We start from the raw sequence: 20,338 nt of genomic DNA on the forward strand, positions 1-20,338 counted from the left end.
CTGCATGTTAGATACCTACCAGTCCCTAACACAGGAACCTCCAGGCAGATCGGATTGAGTTACATGAGGTACTGTTATCTTTTCTGGGGACTGTTAATCTGCTTACTTCACAAGAACATGTCTTAAAAAAAAAAGAGAGAGAGAAAGGGAAGAAAAAGGCAGTGTTACAAAAAACCAAAACAAAACAACAAAAAAAAAAAACAAACAGCATTACCCTATTATTTACTTCCAATGTTCAAATGTCTACAGGCATTTTTTAAGCTGTTTATGTAGTTGCAAAAACTGAAGCACTCTTTGAGTTGTGAAAATAACCATCTTTACCTGTGGTTTAAGAAGCTATAATCTAGAGTTTGCTATAATCAGTGGACAAGCTTGTATTTATTCTATTTGACTTAATTTAAAAATTATTCTCTGTTCTTATCCTGCATAACACTATTCCAGAAATTATACTTCAGATGGTGATGGGCTTTTCACTTTGTAGGTAGAAATTATAGCTCACTTTTTTTTTTTTTTCTATTAATTTTTGTCACCAAACTCTATAATCAGTCATAGTAGTGCTGTGTTATCTTTTCATCTACAACTTTTCTTGGTAATTCTGCTCTGGGTGGAGATGATGTGACTGGAAAGCTTTTACAAAATTGCTCAAGATTCTCTACTCCTATTTCAGAGCTCTGGAAGATGTGGATTTATCGGAGCATCAGTACAAACCTGTTGGAGCCCTTTCTGGGGGAATGAAAAGGAGGCTGTCAATTGCCATCTCCTTTATTGGAAACTCAAAGACTGTTATTCTAGATGAGCCCACCAGTGGAGTAGATCCATGTTCCCGACGTTGTATCTGGGATGTTCTTCTGAAGTACAAAGCAGGTACAAAGTTTTATACACCATTTTTTCCTTATTTTCCTTTCTGGAATTCTGTTTCAATAAAATTTATGCGGATAGTCTGAATATTAGTATTGCTTTTTCATAAGTAAATACGTTAATTTCACAGGTAACATATAATCAACTCAGGAAACTTTAAAGCAGCCAAGCTAGATTGCAGGATTAGGTATCTCACAGAAAGATGCCTAATCTAACAGAAGGTTCAGCTTAGTTTTTAGACTTTTCCTGTAGGTTCTTACCTTTTTCTTTTTTGTTTGTTTCTCAAAGATCTTTTCTGTCTTTCATTTCCAATTTTGCACATATTTGTAGATAGATGGATGTATTTTCTAATAAAGATATACTCATCAGTCAGTCTGATACATTAATCTTGTAAGTGCCATGAGGTTAAGAATGGATTGTGGGAAACAAGGTCTTCAGCAAGTGAGCAGTCAATTAGCTGTAATAAACCACAGTGAATGATCCATTGAAACAGACACTGCAGTTATGTGATTTTAAGGAATCTCTTAAGCTCTTAAAATAGCTTGAACTTAAAGTAGGCGATATTAAACCATTACATGTAATACCAGGCAAAGCATGTTTAGACCTGAATTTAACACGGTGAGTCTAAATCTTGAATACAGGTTTTGTTTGTGTCATGCAGTTATGTTTTGAAGGAACCTGAAACACATTCCATTAAGGTTAAAGGACCTTCCTGAAAGCCAGATTTATTTCTGTGGAAGCCAGGTTTCGTGGACATGTACTAATCTTTCTGATGCAGGTTGCACACTGATCTTTACCACCCACCATCTCGATGAGGCAGAGGTGCTCAGCGATCGCATTGCCATCCTGCAGCAGGGCCAGCTGAGGTGCTGCGGTTCTCCCTCTTATCTAAGAGAAACATATGGCCAGGGACACAGTCTAACACTCATAAAAAAGGTATACTAAAAATGTAATGTGCAGAACTTAAGACTAACTGCATTAGAGCCTGCCAAATAGCTGGTTATATTCCAAGGGAATTCTGTGCATATTCTTCCCTGCCTGGAAGTAGTATGTGATAGAGATTATTAGAGAGTCAGCAAAACATGTTTTTATCAGCTTTTTTTGTTGTTTATTGTTATTATTTTACTTAAAAAAAATATAGGTACATCTCTGAAAATGATGAATTTAAGGGGACATCTCTGAAAATGAATTAAAGGATTTAGCTAAAATTCTACTGTTCTTATTTCTGGGAATTAGTCTCCATGTCCCAGGTTAGATGCAGTTTCATCAGTGGAGATTTTCCTGTATGAATTCAAGTCCACTTCTGCTAACTTTTTTTTTTCTCCTTCCCCCCACCATTTTTTTTTTTTTTTTAGCCTTCTGTGTTTGAAATCCATGATCCTGTGCATGTTGTTCGGGTCACATCTTTGGTACAGACCCACATACCAGAAGCCTTCTTGAAAGAGAACAGTGGGACTGAGCTGACCTACGTGATTCCAGAAAGGGCAGATAAGACCTCTTTTAAAGGTCTTTTTCAGGCTTTAGATCAAAGCCTTCATCATCTACATGTGACTGGCTATGGTATTTCTGATACCACTTTGGAAGAGGTATTTTCAGTTTTTCTGTGTAATTGCATTTTCTTGTTAGACAATCTTGTGTTTGCTTCCAGCTGTTCTTTATTGTACCTTTCAAATTTCACAACAGTTTCTTGTGAGAAACATGTTAAAAAGCAAACAAACAAACAAACAAAAAAAAGCAACACAAAACTGTGGTGGTTTTACCGTGCTAGGCAGCTGAACACCACAACCGCTCTCTCACTCCCCCTCCTTAGATGAGGAAGGGAAGAAGTAAAGGAAAAAACAACTCACGGGTTGAGATAAGGATGATTTAATTAAAGGAAAAAAAATATTAAGGAAAGTTTATTATTAATTAAACAATTTAACTAAACTATTTAACTAAACAATTAACAATTTAACTAAAGGGGAAAAAAAAGGAAAGGGGGAAAGGGAGCGGGAAAGGGAAAACTAAACAAAACAAGTAAAGGCTATGTGGAAGTGCAGAGGAAAGAAATTACTCTCTACTTCCCACAAATGAGCGATGCTTGACCACGTCCTTGAAGCAGGGCCTCAACGCACGTAGCTGGTGTTCGGGAGGAGGACAGACATTTCCACAATGAGAGCCCACCCCTCCCTTCCTCCTTTTTCCACCTTGTATTGCTGAGTGTGACATCACATGGTATGGAATATCCCTTTGGTTGGTTTAGGTCAGCTGCCCTGGTGATGTTTCTTTTCTCACATTTTTGCCCACCCCTAGGGGGGTTAGAGAGAGTCCTGATGCTGTGCCAGCACTGCTCAGCAGCAGACACAGCACTGGTGTGGTACCATTGCTGTTTTAGCTACGAGTGCAGAGCACAGCACTGTATGGGCTGCTGCAGGGAAAGTTAACATCCCAGCCTGACCCAGTACAAAAACAAATATCAAATACTTTATGCTGTTAATTTCAATAGTCACTCCACTACAATGACTTATTCCAAGACTCTGATGTGAACCCCGAGGATCTGTGTAACTCCTAAAAGTTTGTTTCTGCATTTAAGAATGGAAAATTTGATGTGTCATTGACCTAATCAGAAACAATGCTGTCCTCAATGTTTAGCAGCGGAATGAACTGCGAACTTGCAAGTTTGGAGGTTCAGTCCAATTAGCTCTTGGGAGAGGAAAAAAATAATTTACTGAAAATTTGTCTGAATTATAAAGCTTAGGACTTTGCAAAACTGTGCTAGAAATCTCTAAAAAAATATTTTGTATTCATATGGAGAGAGAGATGTGCATACTTACATATATATACACACTAATATGTATACATATTATTATATACACTAATACATATACATGTATATACAGTGTGTATATGTATCTACACATATATATACTTTACATGTATATACACACACACTAAACAGATCAGCTGGAACAACGGAGTCCCCCCAGAGAAAATGATTTTCTTTCTCAGTTTTATGAAGATGAGGCTCCTGAAGGCCTGTCAGATATTAATTATGCATTGTATTTTTGCTGTGTGTGCTATATATATGGGAATTAATAGGGTCAGATATTTGGAAGTATCAGCAGTTTTGTGTTTGTTGTTGCAAGTTTAGAATTATTAATCTTACATAATCTATAGGGAAAAATTTAAATAGAATCCCAATAACGTAAGTAAACTTAAATATCAATTGTTCAAGAAATTCATCTAACAAATTCACCACCAAGTGGAGTTGCTGTACCCTGAACCAGTCCATTGAGAGATGTCTTTAGGACTATGTTGATATGCTACAGATGTTGTCAGGAGCCTGTACAAACATAAAGGACCTGTTTTTCCAGATTTGTTTTTAAACTACAGACCAAATAATGCTTTACCAGCACATATGTGATTTCCTTTAAAGTTAAGCTCTATACAACTTAGTTATAAATAAGGAAAAAAAAAGATGTCTCCTTGGCAATTCTGTCATATATGACCACAGCATGTAAGCTACTGTGGCAAGCGTTTGCTATGGCAATGGGAGGGGGGAAAAAAAAAAAGAAATATTATACAATTTTGTTAAATATTACACACTCTTATACAGTGAATTATGTCCCTTCTCTACAATTGTATGAGGCAAGTCAAAAGCTCTCCTCAAACAGCTTGCCTTGAAAGACCCTGTTATTTTCTTTCAAATCATATAGGTTGATTAACATGCTATAAGTATGAATAACATTCACTACCAACCTTTACAGATTTTAAGGTAATGTATATGTTGAGAACCTTTTTTGATTACATTCTTATTGGATATCACAAGACTTTCCAGAATTTGTATCTGTAAAGTAAATGTGAAGCTGTCACAGGAAAAATGGACGCTTCTTCCATGTGCTGCATCTGTTATTCAATTGAGAGCTTGCTTTCACTTGTTTTCTGCAGGGAGGTTAAAAAAAAAAAAAAAAAAGCTTTAAAGATGATATTAGATATTGATGTATCATTCTTCAGCTTGAAGACTTAATGCATTAATTTCGGGTGATTTCTGTCATCTCTGCATATCATCATTAGTTGTTACAACCTCCATTCTCCATTTTCTTATCAAAAGCCTCTTTGCATTGGCAACTAAATGGATAGCACATAATAGTGCTATTTAGTCTATTCAAACAATTCAATCTGGAAACAAAGAACTCTGACTTTAAAGGAAGAAATGTGTTCTAATTTTTATTTTATCCTCTCTTTTCGTTCTCTCATGCACTCACCGTTATTCTTTTTCAGTCTGAGGAATACTTCTACTCCCTAAAATCTTAGACTTCAATGGAAGCCAGGCTGCCATTCATGCTTCAAAGAAATTTTGAAGTTCTAACAAAATAAGTTCCTGGCATCTTTGAATCTAACTAATATTATACTTGTTTCATTTTATGTTTTATTTTTCCCCCCAAACTCTTTATGTTTTTATGCTTTATAAAGCTTGTAATCCAAAGATAACAGAACAAAGAGGAGAATGGGAGGGTGGTTCATTATACTGAGTATATAATGAGAACTCTCCTGAGGACGGTGTTTCACTTTCTGGCAGTTCTGGAGATTTCAAAATTTGCTGCTTTCTTGCTTAGCACTGGGAAGAGAACTAAAGCATTGAAACATCTTCACAAACTCAGATGTGTTGAAATACCTGTTACTGGAGTATTTCTTTAAATTAACTTCCTTGAAATAGTCAATTTGCCCCAAAACTTTCCCAAGAAAGGCCATATATCTCCTTGAAATATTTTGGCCTTGAAACACTACTTATCTTCTAATGAGATTCAGTTTTGTTGAGAGGCCTGTAACAATGTCTAATAATGGCACAAATATATCAGATTCACTGTGGTATTGCCACCTGTCCAGACCTTTTTCCTAGGGGGGAATGCACTTTCTATACCTGTTCACAACCTGGTGGTTTGAAAGTAGCAGCCTGGGCGGTACTGCTGCATGCAAGTAGGGTGGTCCTTCTCAACAACCAGCACTGTCCCCATTCCCAAGAACGGCTGAGGTGGTCCTTCAGTGTCAGGCATGCAGCCAGTTCACAGGGACAATGGCTGGCAGTGAGCTGTGCCACTCTCCTCCTATTTCAAGCCCTTTCACGGAAGCACAGGCTTTCTGTTGCTCTCACCTGCGTCAAGTGTCTGTCTTCCTCTGTGTAGACAGTCAGAAGTGTTCCTGTTTAGCAGATGACTGAGGTCAACAATAAACCATTGACTGAGGTCAATGGTCATCCATAGTGAATAGCTCTAAGACTGCTTCTGCATCACTCCAATTAAGGAAACACTGCTGTAGCTGCAGAAGGCTATGTTAGGCTAGGTCTGCATGGAAGAAAATTAAAATTAAAAAAAAAAAAAAAGTATAGAAAACATATTAAGAGGAAAACTGGCTCCTACAAAGGGAATTTATTTAAGGTAAAATATGGATTACAGATGTAGGCCTAAAGCTTAGAGACTTGCCAGGGATACTTGCCCTGGTACTGCTCAATCACCGAACAAAATTCAGGCATGATGAATTTTATGAAATGTAAACATTCCTTAAGTGAAAGATGAATATTTCCTTTTTTTTTTCTTTCTTATTTTCTTTCTTTCCCCTCCCCTCCCCACCTCCAGATTTGGGTATTTGATTGTTACCCATGGTTCAAGTATAGAACAATGTGTATGTAGTACTGTTGTCTGCTCATGGACGTGTTCATAGGAGTCTGCATGCCTTACTGCAAAGATCTATAAAAGCACCTGTGAAAATGTTAAACACTGCTTCCATTTGATCTTCATTCCATGTGTTGCTTACATTTCAGGGACTTCCATGTATCTTCTATGTTACTTCATCTGTTACCCTTCACAATTTTGACTACTGTTTTTGCAGGTGCTTTTTGCAAATAAACTGACAGCAATCAGTTAACACTTTCCCACCCTAAACCACCCTAAAATAGCTAGAATACACACAGGATTTGTAGGATAAGAGGTTCCAGAAGTGTTGCTAAAATATCAGTGGATAGAAGTATGTATTAGCAAAAGTTTCTTTTTTCTTTTTTTTTTTTTCTGAAGGTTTAGTTACGTCTTCTCTTCAACTTATGTAACATGATTAAAGAAGAAAAGATCTGTCTGTAATCCCAGAAGGAATTTTGACGCTGAACTGAGTATGTGCAGGCAACAACCTGTAGTGTACACATTGTCCTAGCTGGACAGGAGCATTTCCTTTGTGGTTTTAGCCTGTTCAGTTTGCCTTGGTTCACTTGACAGAATTGGTGTACAGAGGAGCCATTGGCAAGCAGGCCCAAAGCAACAAATTAGAACATGGCTTTGGGCTGTCAGGATATCCCTCCAGGGTTTAATAAATCCATGTCAGTAGGAATTTAATTTCTTCTAGCCTTACAGTTTCTAATGGCCAAAAGCATTTCCTGAAAGTTGGCAGGTAACAAATGCAATCAATAATTGCTATTAAAAGGCAATTATATTGACTAAGCAAAATATGGTTTATGTAACAGTCAGACCTTAGCAAATCAAGAAATATCTTTCCACAACAATAAAGTATTTCAAATTGACCGTATTTTATTGTCTACAGTACGAGCTCCTTAGAAACAAGGATTTTTTTTTGTTCTAGCTGGTATCAGGTTCTTTTGTGGAAATAAGTAAATGATTCTTTAATGTTTTTGAAAAGTTTTAGTGTAGTTATAATCAGAGTCCTGCAGCTCAGCCCAAACACAGAAGACAAGGCTTTCATCAAGAGAAAATAAAACTTGGCTACAATTTTGCTGTTCAATTAGAGATGATCACAGTAGCTGTATTTTCATTTATTTATATATTTATTTATTAATCTGAAGTTCCTAGGTCACTGTTTAAATTGCAATTCAGGCAAAGTTAAGAAATTTTTAATTTTATTTTTCATTTCAGCTTACAAGAAGTGGGGTGGGTATTAATAACTAAGTCACTATGAAAACTACTCCAGGCTTCATCAAGTCTGAGAGACTGAGAAATGAAATTCATTTCTATGAAATTCAAAGGACTTTGTGATTAGAACTGTGAAACAGAGTTAATCATGCAGTAGTGGGTGTAACACAAATCTATTAAGCAAAGTGTGTATACTATGTAAATAGATCTCATTATTGTAAAGTTGGTGTGATCTTCTGTTTATTTTAATGTTATCATTAGCTTCTTTCTGATGCATATCTACCCCCCACTTAGGAAGATTCAACTCTTATTATTTTAATGCAGTGCAGATTTTTAGATTATTATTTTTATTAAAAAGAACAAATATTTCCAGTGTTTCCCACAGGGATTTTAGGTAACAGGATCTTCATTATATCAACAGATCAACGTCTTCCATCTTGGAGTATACGTGCTAGTGGTTTTGCTATTAAAATGGATTAATTTACCTATTTTTCAAATTCAGCATTAGAGAACCTTTATGAGTTGTTGGGTGGGAATGGAGATGGTGAGATTGCCTGCCTGCTTCTAGAAATCTATGGACAGTTCCCAGACCTCTGTGGATTCTCAGTTCAGTAGGATTTTGTACATTAGATCTAGTTGTACAACTAGAACTCTGGTAGCAGTTCCAGTTGTGCCCACAAATTTCTAGCTACAGTATCAGAAGAGGCTTGGAGCTGTAATTATACACCTGGTAAAAACTGCAGTAACTGAGTGCATGCCACAGCCTAGGAGAATAAAATGTCAAATAAGGGCTGGCAGTCTGTTGAAAAGTCTTTGCAGATAGATGGTGACTGGGACAACAATGCTTTGCATAGGTTCTTCTGCATCTATTGGTATTTATTCCTTTCCCCTTATTCTCAGGGTACCTCTTCTGGAGAGTTTGAATAATTTTATAGTCATACTCCAGCAGAGTGGCTACAACAGCCATTACTACTGTCTGACTACACAGATCACTCAGCATCTAGTTTAACAAAAACTAGTTTACAGAAAATGGAATCTAATTTATTATTTATTTTTTTTATATCCCATGAAAGGTATTTCTGAAGTTACTGCAGGACTCGGAGAAGATACCATTTGTTCCACAGACAGCACACCTGGACAATGCAAAAACTGCTGAATCAGCCTGTAAGTAGAAAATTAGGTACCTTTTGAGTCAGACAGATTCATAAAGATCACAAACCCAAAGATAAACCTGCACAAAGCTCCCAAAGTTGAGGCATGTACAAGCAAAGGTAGAATACTGTCTGCTACCACCTGGTAATTCTTTTTTTGAACGTGTGAAGTGTTCTTCCTTGGGTAGTAAGTTTTTATATACCTTCTTTGATTCACCTCTGTATCACTTTGCAGTTGTCTTCACATCCTTCTAAAATGTGTATACATGCACACAAAGTTTCTCTTACTGCATCAGCATTAACATACTCCTTCCTACTAGTCCCTGGCAACTAGTTACCCTCTTTAATTCTTACTCATAATGGATAGATATTTCAGAAATATACCACAGATATATAAACTGTGATTTACTAGAAAGGTATATTAATTTCCTTCCATGTTCAAATAATAATAATGAAAAACAGATCTGTTGCCCCCGTGCTAGATGATGATTTGTCCTCTCCAGTGAAATGTTATTTCAGGTTTCCTTGCTCATCTGTTTAAAAAAAAAAAACTCCTTTATGCTTTTTACTTTCCTGCCCTGCAAGCCCAGGAGGAGCTCCTCGTTAACATTTGTGAAAGCCTTAGGAAGCTTGTTCTCCTTAAAAACTCTTATAAGAAGTCACTAATGTGATGCCTTGCAAAATGCCAGCCTCAAGTTTGCTAATGTTGCTTGTGCAAGCTGACTGATATTTTCTCATTGTTCTTTGCATTCTTATGCATCTATAGTTAGGTATGATAGTCTCTTTGTATTTGATGACATACCTAGATTATAGACTTTGGTTAGAAGTACAACATTTTATTCTATATGTCATGCTTTTAGTTCTGTTTTTCTAGAACATGGGCACAGCGAATCCTGGTCTATGAATGACCTTAATTGTTACAGTAATGGGAATAACAATTTTGACTCAAACTTGTATTATTTTTTATAATAAATTCCATTGCATCTGCCAGTAATGAATAATCAGTGCCAAGAACTGTGGCATAAGTTGAGTCTTTTTCTCACAAAGTGCAAACCTTATCGGATAACTTTTTGCGAGAGTTTTTTAGCTGGGCTATTTCAGTCCCTATCGAAGCAGTCAAGATGTAACTATATAGCAAAAAACCCCTCACTAAATACATAACATATCCACTCCTGTGAGTGGTGAGAACTCGACTTCTGTTTAAAACATAGCTTTGGCTAGCCCTTTATTTTATAATTAACAATCAGTTGTGCATTTATTCAAGGCTCAGCTAGGATATCCAAACCTATTTCAAATCAAAAGAGTCTTCTCCACAATGCATTTTTATTAAGAATAAGATTTTACTGTTCCTAAAGTAATGAAAACAGAGTATATTGTACTTAACAGCTTGGTATCTTTTACTACCCACATTTCAAAACACATAGTTTAGTATTTTTTTTAATTTGTTACATTGATTTAAAAAAGTCTAGTAATCACAGGCTCTATATTTTTAAGTCTGATAAATTATAGTAAGAAAATGTGATGATAACGCCATTTCTTTGGTGATGAGAATGGTAGAAAATTGTCATTCAATGCAGATGACTGTCATTCATCATTAAGGACAGTTGTGAAGTGTACGCATAAGGGATCTGGGAAATGGTCATGAAAGGTATCCATCATTGTCAACGTTAACCAGAATACTCCATGGGCAATAGCTTGACCTGTATAATTTTGTCTTTGAAAGCAAATTCAAAGGCAGTCAAACTTGTAGTTAAATGAATTTTCAACCCCCCCCCGGAGAAAACAGCTGGATTATTGGGAAGATCACAGGATGCTGCTATTTGATTTGTAAAAGAATTTGGATTAGAGAGGTCCATTGACAAAGCACAAGTCAGGGGTGTTAGGTATCCTTTGCTGGTATTGAGCCCTTGAGAAGTCACATTTGCGTAGAAACCAAAACACTGTCTTTTGTCTCCCAGAAAAGGTGGTGCACTGGAGCAGTGTGCATGTCCGCTCTTAAATAAGTAGAGAAAATGAATAAAATCAATGCATGATTTAGGCTGATGGTAATGCCAAAAAGAGGCAAGAGACATCAGTTCAGTAAAACACGATAACATGTCAATGAATTTAGACCTTTGATACTTTCTACTCATGTTTTACGGTGACTTGTTGTCCTGGGTCTGGCTGGGATGGAGTTAATTTTCTTCATACCAGCTGGTATGTTGCTTTGTCTCCATCCTTTACTGGATGCAGGGGGAAACCTAGTGACGAGAGATGAGGAAAAGGCTGAGGTGCTTAATGCCTTCTTCGCCTCAGTCTTTAGTGGCAAGACCAGTTCTCTAGATACCCAGTACCCTGAGCTGGTGGAAGGGGATGGGGAGCAGAATGGGGCCCTCACAATCCACAAGGAAATGGTTGGTGACCTGCTACAGCACTTAGATGTATGCAACTCGATGGGGCCGGATGGGATCCACCCGAGGGTACTGAGAGAACTGGCGGAAGAGCTGGCCAAGCTGCTTTCCATCATTTGTTGGCAGTCCTGGCTATCAGGGGAGGTTCCAGTCGACTGGTGGCTAGCAAATGTGATGCCCATCTACAAGAAGGGCCGAAAGGTAGACCCAGGAAACTATAGGCCTGTTAGTTTGACATCAGTGCCAGGGAAGCTCATGGAGCAGATTAGCTTGAGTGTCATCACGTGGCACTTGAAGGGCAAGCAGGCGATCAGGCCCAGTCAGCATGGGTTTATGAAAGGCAGGTCCTGCTTGATGAACCAGATCTCCTTCTATGACAAAGTGATGCGCTTAGTGGATGAGGGGAAGGCTGTGGATGTGGTCTACCTTGACTTCAGTAAGGCTTTTGACACTGTTTCCCACAGCATTCTCCTCATGAAACTGGCTGCTCTTGGCTTGGACTGGCGTATGCTTCATTGGGTTAGAAACTGGGTGGGTAGCCGGGCCCAAAGAGTTGTGGTGAATGGAGTCAAATCCGGTTGGAGGCCAGTCACTAGTGGCTTCCCCCAGGGCTCAGTGCTGGGGCCAGTCCTCTTTAATATCTTTATCGATGACCTGGATGAGGGGATCGAGTGCACCCTCAGTAAGTTTGCACATGACACCAAGTTAGGTGCGTGTGTCGATCTGCTCGAGGGCAGGAAGGCTCTGCAGGAGGATCTGGATGGGCTGGACCGATGGGCTGAGGCCACCTGTATGAGGTTCAACAAGGCCAAGTGCTGGGTCCTGCATCTGGGGCGCAACAACCCCAAGCAGTGCTACAGGCTGGGAGATGAGTGGTTGGAAAGCTGCCTGGCAGAGAAGGACCTGGGAGCTTTGGTTGACAGTTGGCTGAATATGAGGCAGAAGTGTGCTCAGGTGGCCAAGAAGGCCAACAGCATCCTGGCTTGTAAAAGAAGCAGTGTGGCCAGCAGGTCTAGGGAAGTGATTGTCCCCCTGTACTCAGCTCTGGTGAGGCCGCACCTCGAGTACTGTGTTCAGTTTTAGGCCCCTCGCTACAGGAAGGACATGGACGTGCTCGAGCGAGTCCAGAGAAGGGCAACGAAGCTGGTGAGGGGTCTGGAGAACAAGTCTTACGAGGAGTGGCTGAGGGAGCTGGGATTGTTCAGCCTGGAGAAGAGCAGGCTCAGGGGCGACCTTATCGCACTCTACAGATACCTTAAAAGGAGGCTGTAGCGAGGTGGGGGTTGGTCTGTTCTCCCACATGCCTGGTGACAGGACGAGGGGGAACAGGCTAAAATTGCGTCAGGGGAGTTTTAGGTTGGATATTAGGAAGAACTTCTTTACTGAAAGGGTTGTTAGGCATTGGAATGGGCTGCCCAGGGAAGTGGTTGAGTCACCATCCCTGGAGGTCTTTAAAAGACGTTTACATTTAGAGCTTAGTGATATGGTTTAGTGGAGGACTAGTTAGTGTTAGGTCAGAGGTTGGACTAGGTGATCTTGGAGGTCTCTTCCAACCTAGATGATTCTGTGATTCTGTGATTTGTTTTCAATTTGTGACTAAATCAGTGTTGATCATGCACCAGTGTTTTAGCTATTGCTGAGCAGTGCTTGCTGTGTCAAGGTTTTCTCTTTTTCCCACTCTGCCCACCTCCCTGTAGCAAGTAGGCCAAGGGGTGGCCAAAAAGCTGGGAGGGTGAACAGCCTGGACCAGAGGCTTGGCCATGTCCCATACTACTGAATGTCAATCTCATCAATAAAAACTGAGGGGAGTTTTTTGGGGGGGCGGAGGAAGTAGCCATTGCTTGGAGGTTGGCTGTACATCAGTCTACTTTTTTTGTATATTTTTTTTCTTTCTTCTTCTTCCCTTCCATTCTTATTCAGTTATTAGATTGGCCCATGAGTTTTCTTGCTTCTGATCTCCCTATTCTCTCCCCCAACCTGCTGGAGGATGGGAGAGTATGAGCAAGCAGCTGTGTGGTGCTTAGCTGCTGGCTAGGGTCAACCCACCACTTATGTAGAATATATGCAGTATTATTTGACCCTCTCTAAATGCTGATATTAGAGGAAAGTAGCAGTCTATTAATTTAATTGTAATGTAATAGATATAAAAATTAATAATTTTGTTAACTCTAAGGATACAAAACACACTCAGTGTAACTTCTACTGTTTTCCATTTCCTTTGCAGAAGGTTTACTCATTTTTAAAATTTTATTCTGAGGAAAAAAACTTGGGATAAAACTCACCTTTTTTTTTGGGGAGGGGTAAGAACTGTTAAGATTTTCTTTTTAAGTCAGGGTATGCATATGTGTGCAGACATAATAGATACATATATTCTAATATGCACATGCATAATTAATTTCTACACAGCTGGGGCACATGATTGAAGGCTATTGTTTTGTAGATGCAGAAAAAAGAAGGATAGACAGCTTGTAATGGCTGAATGACAAAATCGCTGGAGCCAAATATCCTTGGATATTTGGAGAGACCAATTCTATAGATACTAATAAAAATTAAAATACAGTAGGCAGTGTATGCACAAAAACAGTCAGTAGAGCTAAGAGCAAGTCTAAGTGGTCCATAACTAGTCCATAGCTAACCATGGATAAATAACAAAATATTCTGAGCATATGCAAAAGTGGACGATAGGGTAGAGAGTGGATTCATTGGATTGTTAAGGTATTCAGATATCTTGCTGAAGAGCCAAATGAATTAATTTTGTTGGATATTATGTTAGACATATTTGGGAAATACCAGCTTTTGATCAAAACTCTCCTGGAAGTAAAGTACAATTGGAACCTGGTATATCAAAGTTTAAATGAAACAAAGCTGTAGAAAATTCAAAATAGATCAAATGATATATTTTTTGACACAGTGATATATAATATCATAGGGACTGGTTTCGGCAATATATAAAAAAAAAAAAGCCCAAAGAGTGATATAATATAGAATATGAATTGTTTAAAGATGTGCTATTAAAGCTTATACATTTGTAATACTTGGATAAGTTAGCCACTGAAAGTATTGGAGTAGAAGCAAGTTGATGCATAACTAATTTTTGTGGTTACTTAACACTTTCTGTGAAGCAGCTGGTGTTAGCCATTCTGAAGGCTATTGGGCAAAATGTTACATTGCTCCTATTATGATTTAAGAGATAATTTACAGTGCTTATAAAAAATAACCTGAAAGCTAATTTAATTAAGAAATTGTAGCTGATGAATAAAACATAGTCACCATAAGGAAACATTAAACTGAAGAGCTTTCAGTGAGATTTCATGGGGTTTCACTCTGTTGACTATTTTCATCAGTGATACTGAACTAGGTATCTTTCTCATCAGAAAAGCTGCAACTGCTGCAAGGAATTGGCTGAATGGTAATGACAATGAGTTAGATCAGTCCTAAAGAGTGATTCAGACCTCTGGAGAAACTGCATCTATTGTAAATAAAGCATGTTTTGATTCAGCCATATGCTGGATATATCTACGTAATGGGGAGTAATATCCTAGAAAACACTGACTTTGAAAGTTATTTGCTAATCCTGGAGAACAAGCATTTTAAGACAGTATTGCTAGGAAGATTAATGTTTCACTTTAATGTATGAAAGGATGTGAAGAGGTCATTTTGACTATCTGTACAAAATTGATGGAAGCGGTGCTACAATAGTATGTACAACATTTGTGTCCATGTTTTTAAGTTTCAGTGTTTCTAAGGAAAAGTTAAGAATTTGGAAAGGGAACAGAAAAGAGTTAATATTGGAGGTTGGAGGTGAAGTCCATGTAAAGGTACCATTGGGACTCAGTTGTAGTTTAATCCAGCAGGCAGCTATGCACCACACAACTGTTCGCTCACTTCCCCCCCTGCCACAGTGGATTGGGGGAGAGAATTGGAAAAAAAGGGAAAACTTGTGGGTTGAGATAAAGACAGATTAATAGGGCAGGAAAAGAAGGGCAACTAATAACAATAATGAAGATAAAAGAATATGGAACGCAAGTGATGCCCAATGCAATTGCTCACCACCTGCTGGCCGATGTCCAGGCAGGTCCCAAGCGGCAAACCCACCCTGGTCAGTCCCCTAGTTTTATTGTTCTGCAGACACCATACAGTATGGAACATCCCTTTGGGCCAGCTGTCCTGGTCCTGTCCCCTCTCAGCTCCTGGTACATCCCCTGCCATCTCCTGGCAGCTAACAGGAGAAGCTGAAAAAGCCCTGGCTCTGTGTAAGCACTGCTCTATGACAAGTAAAACAGCAGCATATTATCACCATTATTCTCATCCTAAATCCAAAACACAGCACCATGCCAGCTACTAGGAAGAAAATTAACTCTGTCATAGCCAAAACTAAGACATGTAGTCTATCAAAAAAAGAAGATAGGTGATTTGCTTAAAGGCCTGCACTTTGTATACATAGAGAATGTTGTCTATTAAGGTATGGTTCTGTTACAGGGGCAAAAATGATAAAGGGGAAAAAAAAAAAGGGAAGAAATGAAACAAATAGCTGTAAGCTGAAGACTGGCACTTCTAGAGGTTAATTAACAATTGGAGTTTGTCTACCCAGGGAAGCATGTCCCCTCCCCTGGTGCATTTGACACAACTCTGGGGCCTTTGCAGAAAATATGCTACAGTTAGAGGTGTTATTGATTTCTGCATGTTGGTAACAGAGTGGAATTTGATGTTTGCTGACCTGTGATCAAATGGTTTCTTCTATTCTTAGCGCAGAGCTGTTAACCCACTATGACAGTGAGTTCTCTGTAATTACACAATAAGGGTTCACCGTGTATTTGTTGTGATATACTTGAAGTTGTATCACATCTGTTTCTAAATGGAACTGTCTTCATTCATTTCCCTGTAAAATTCACTTAAAAAGATGTAAGAAAGATTTTAATGTGCCATCTTGCAAATTGTAACATAATTTCTGAGTAGAAGAGCATGAACAAAAAGTAGTTGTGGCTCTGTTTGAAAGAAGTGGCTGCTGGCAAGAAGAGCGGTATTTAAATTTTCAGAATTTACACTCACTACAGATGAGAAGATGCAGCACACTTTTCAGTCTTCTCGTGATTTAGCAGTATAGGTGATACTTTACCACAAATTCAGCACTAGACACTGAGAAAGAACTGTCAAAATACCTTGTCTAGAAGTCTTGTAGATAGTATGTTTTCCTTCAGCTTGCTTATTGTTGTTTTAACTAGTTTCTTACAGGAAATCTTGTGATTCTGGCATATGTTGAAAACTTAATTTTTCCTCTTTCAGTTCTTTAGCTTTATACTTGTCAACCCTAAATCTTGTTCTTTCTTCTTTTTGTCACATGTTCAAGTGTGTCTAAAGCACAGAATGAGGATGGAGTGTCTTCATGATACTACTTATCAGTAGCCACAAAAAGATTTTTGATCTTACAAATCAGATCATCTAACTTGTTTAAAGTTTACATAAATCTGTTTTCTGAATAAGTGCATAACTATAACTCCTTATTAACTCCTTATTTTATCCTTCTGAAAGTAAGTGGTTAGGATCTTACTTTCAAATGTGTTTCACTTGTAATCCTCTACTTCTGTTATCCAAGTGTTTTCCCTACCGATTGCTTTCCTTGTTGTTGCTACTTGGTCCTTTTCCATTTCTTATCCACAGTACAGAGATTTTGGCTCTTTCTTAAAAGGGTTCATACACTAAATGGCAATTAATGGCAATTCAAAGACAGCTATTTTTCAGTAAAGGGAGGTATTCTTACAATGCCAAGAAGTTGATCCACTTCCTGTTCTCCACCTCCTTTCCATCCTCATATTTGTCACTCTATCGCTGGTAAACCAAAGAAATGAACCCTGCCTGCCTTCCTCACAGCGCCCATTTGCTTCCTGCAGCCCTAGAGTAAAAAATAATAAACCACCTGCCAAAAAATGTTCTCAATTTAAAAGTATGACAGTAGTTTTCTGCAAGGACTAAAGTGCCAGAGAATAAAATGATAATCCCTTCTGAAATTTCTACTTTGAAAATCAGTAATTGCTCATGAATATATTCTACTGATGGAATTGAGTTGGTTCCATTGAAAAGTCACCCTTGTGAGTTAGTAACTGCTTTCCTTCACAGTGTAATTTGGTATTTTTCCTTGTCCTTAAAATGTAGGTCTCATTTTGACTGAAAGGTATACTTGAAGAAATGTGTCGTGCTGTAGACCTAGATCCAGACTTGAGGTTGTGGTTTGAAGTTTACTGAAATTTTCAATTTCTAACTAATTAAAACTCATAAAGAAAAGTGTCGCATCGCCCTATCTTATGATGAAATAGATGGCGCTTTTTCTATTCTGCACAGAGGAAACATGGTCATTTAGAGAGACTTTTTTTTTTGTGGGTCGCCAGAATTGATATGTGTGTAATTTTGATGGTGATAACTGTTGAATTTCTACATATCTCTAATGTCTTCTAAACAGAAAATTGTATTTGATGTTAAAATCTCTCAGCTCTTGCTGCCTTATGCAAATATTTTGAACCTGATTGTTCCAGTAACTTGCTCCCTTGCCTTTGTCATAATCTAAATTGTTGGATGTGTTAGCTATTAGTAATGCCTGTTTCAGGCATAAAATAGCTCAGAAGCTCATCCACTATGCTCAGGTATTTCTTGGGGCTGAAGGACAAAAGATACAAATAGGTGTGGATGCACTAAGAGTGCTTTATTAATCCAAACGTAATTGTTAGTACATGAACTTCCTTAGCACCTTGATTGCCAAGTGACCAACCATCTTCCCTGTGTAGCTCCGATGTCTTGCATATTAGCCCTCTGACTTCTCTTTGACAGCATGGCTGTTTTCATACAGCCATACATGGCTGTTCATACAGGCTGTTTTCCCTCAGACTTGATAGTGCTCCCTTCTGGCTCTCTCATGTATACATGAGCTTTCCAACCTTTCCTTACATTCAAGGTTTTCTTTTGGTTCCTATATTTTGTCGAGGCTATTACAACAGCTACAGACAGGGAGAAGGTATTGCCTGCCAGTCTTTACGATCTTTCACAGTATTTTTAAAATTCTCTTTTAATGAAATATTCAAGAGGCTTGTTCTCCACTCTGAAGGACTGTTTGTCTTCCATTTCATGCCATAATGATTCCTAAGCAATTCTTACAAAAAAAAAAAAAAAAAAAGTAAAAAAAAAAGTAAGAGAACTCTTCAGAACTCTTCCTCAGAAGATAGATGAGAGCTGGCAGACAGGATTCCTGTATTGTTTCTGCTTTTGTGAATGACCTTGCCATTGTGTTTTTTTTAATGGTATACCATTTTTTTTTCATATTTGCAACATCTCAAAAAATCTGTATTCACTATATGCAATATGTGACAATCTGTTGCCTGAGAGGCAACTGCAAGTTATAGAACAAGGTGATGGGTTCCCTGGTGTAATGTTAATGTGTTTTTTGCCACACCTATCTTCTTAGCTTTTTTACTTCTTAGCTTAAATGGTGATACCCTTTTTTTTCATGCTCTTACTGTTGCTTACAGTAGTATGAGTTTTCCAAAGATAGCATTTACTTCTAATGTTCAAGATGAACTGATTATTTCTGTCCCTAATAACATGGGGCCTTTCTATTGGAGAAAATTTTGACTCTTGGATAATTAAAACAGTCTCAGATATAATGTCAGAAAATGTTTACTGTTTATGACTAGACTCAACAGCTGAATATTGTCATAATTTTAAATAAATTGTTTGCGTTCTTCTGAAGGCATCCTAGTCTGCAGACATTTTTTTCAGTCTTGCTTATTACTCTATTTTATGGGCCCCTTTTTAATGTTAAAAATTCCGTATGTTCACTTGAATCACGCTTGGTAAATATGCAGTACTGTGGGTAGGACTCAGACTCAAATGGTTGGGCCATATCTTTATAAAGGGATATCTCTGAGTTTAAAGAAATGGTTGTTTCCAATTCTAAATTTAGCTCTAATAAAGGGAATGGAAATACAGTGAAGGGGGAGAAATGGTGTAATAAAACTTAACGTACTGTGAAATAGGATGATATTTGTAAATCAAGGAGGCTCTTTGGTAAAGAGTTTACAATACTTTTCATGAGCATTATAAAACATCAGCATCAAAAGCTCTATGTTCACTCATCATGTAAATTATCAATCACAAAAATGTACAAGGTGATTTAATGTATGAACTAAATTTGAAACACCTTTCTGAGGGGAAACAAGCACATTTGACAATACAGATGATATTTTTCTGCCAGCCTGTCTGTGTTAAGCTTGCTTATTAATTGTTATGAAAACAAAGACTTTGTTAATTAATTCTGTATTGCAAGAAGAAGTGGCCAACGTAAGTCACAAAACACAATATATTTAATCAGCTCTGAATGGATGTAGGGGAAAATTCCAGTTTTATGGGAACAGATTTTAAGGCAAATGGTGGTCTGAGTATCTTGTATCTTTAAGAAATTTGGATAATAGTATGAACCATCAAAGGCATGTTGGGCAGGCTACTTATCCTAATTCTAAGAATAATTTATTTTCTAAACAGTGACTGTGAGTGTATGGCAGCGCTGAAGTAGTCAGCTGCAGCCATATATGTAAGGAGCCCTGTTCTTTTAGGGATTTCACAATATAATTGGAGTATGAGTCACCTCAGATTGATGAGGTTGTTAATGTGAACTCCCACCAGCTTCAACACCTCTGGGTCTTCTCTGTCCAGAGTTAGATTCTCCTCAAATGAGAATCTCGTTCTCTCTAAAGAGAAGATTGATGAGGGTACAGCAGAAGTTTTTGAAAGCATAAAGGGAATTACCGTAATTCATGTACATGCAGCCAAAACACTTTGGGTTAATCACCAGAGAAAGACTTCTAGTGAGGAAGGAAAGTGAAATAATAGGCTAAGTTTTTATGTAAATGATTTGTAGCGTTCAATGTGGAAGTATAGTATGTGGAATATATAGTTTTAAGTATAGGTTAACTGTCTGATGTAGAAAATCTGTATCCAGCAATTCTGCCATGGTCCCTCAGGGTGTGTCACTCTGACTTACTGAGCATAAAAAGAAATGGCAGCC

At 38.0% G+C, this 20,338-nt stretch overlaps 1 protein-coding gene across 1 annotated transcript in view; it reads left to right on the forward strand.

The window, feature by feature from the left end:
- ABCA13 (ATP binding cassette subfamily A member 13) overlaps positions 1 to 20,338 on the forward strand; it is a 199,941-nt gene that overhangs the window by 93,987 nt on the left and 85,616 nt on the right. The window contains 4 exon segments of the mRNA XM_048076400.2: positions 668 to 864; positions 1,637 to 1,794; positions 2,214 to 2,444; positions 8,822 to 8,912. Of these exon segments, the coding sequence (XP_047932357.2) occupies positions 668 to 864; positions 1,637 to 1,794; positions 2,214 to 2,444; positions 8,822 to 8,912 (677 nt within the window).

Source organism: Anser cygnoides, chromosome 2, assembly GCF_040182565.1.
Source record: "Anser cygnoides isolate HZ-2024a breed goose chromosome 2, Taihu_goose_T2T_genome, whole genome shotgun sequence".
Taxonomy (NCBI): domain Eukaryota; kingdom Metazoa; phylum Chordata; class Aves; order Anseriformes; family Anatidae; genus Anser; species Anser cygnoides.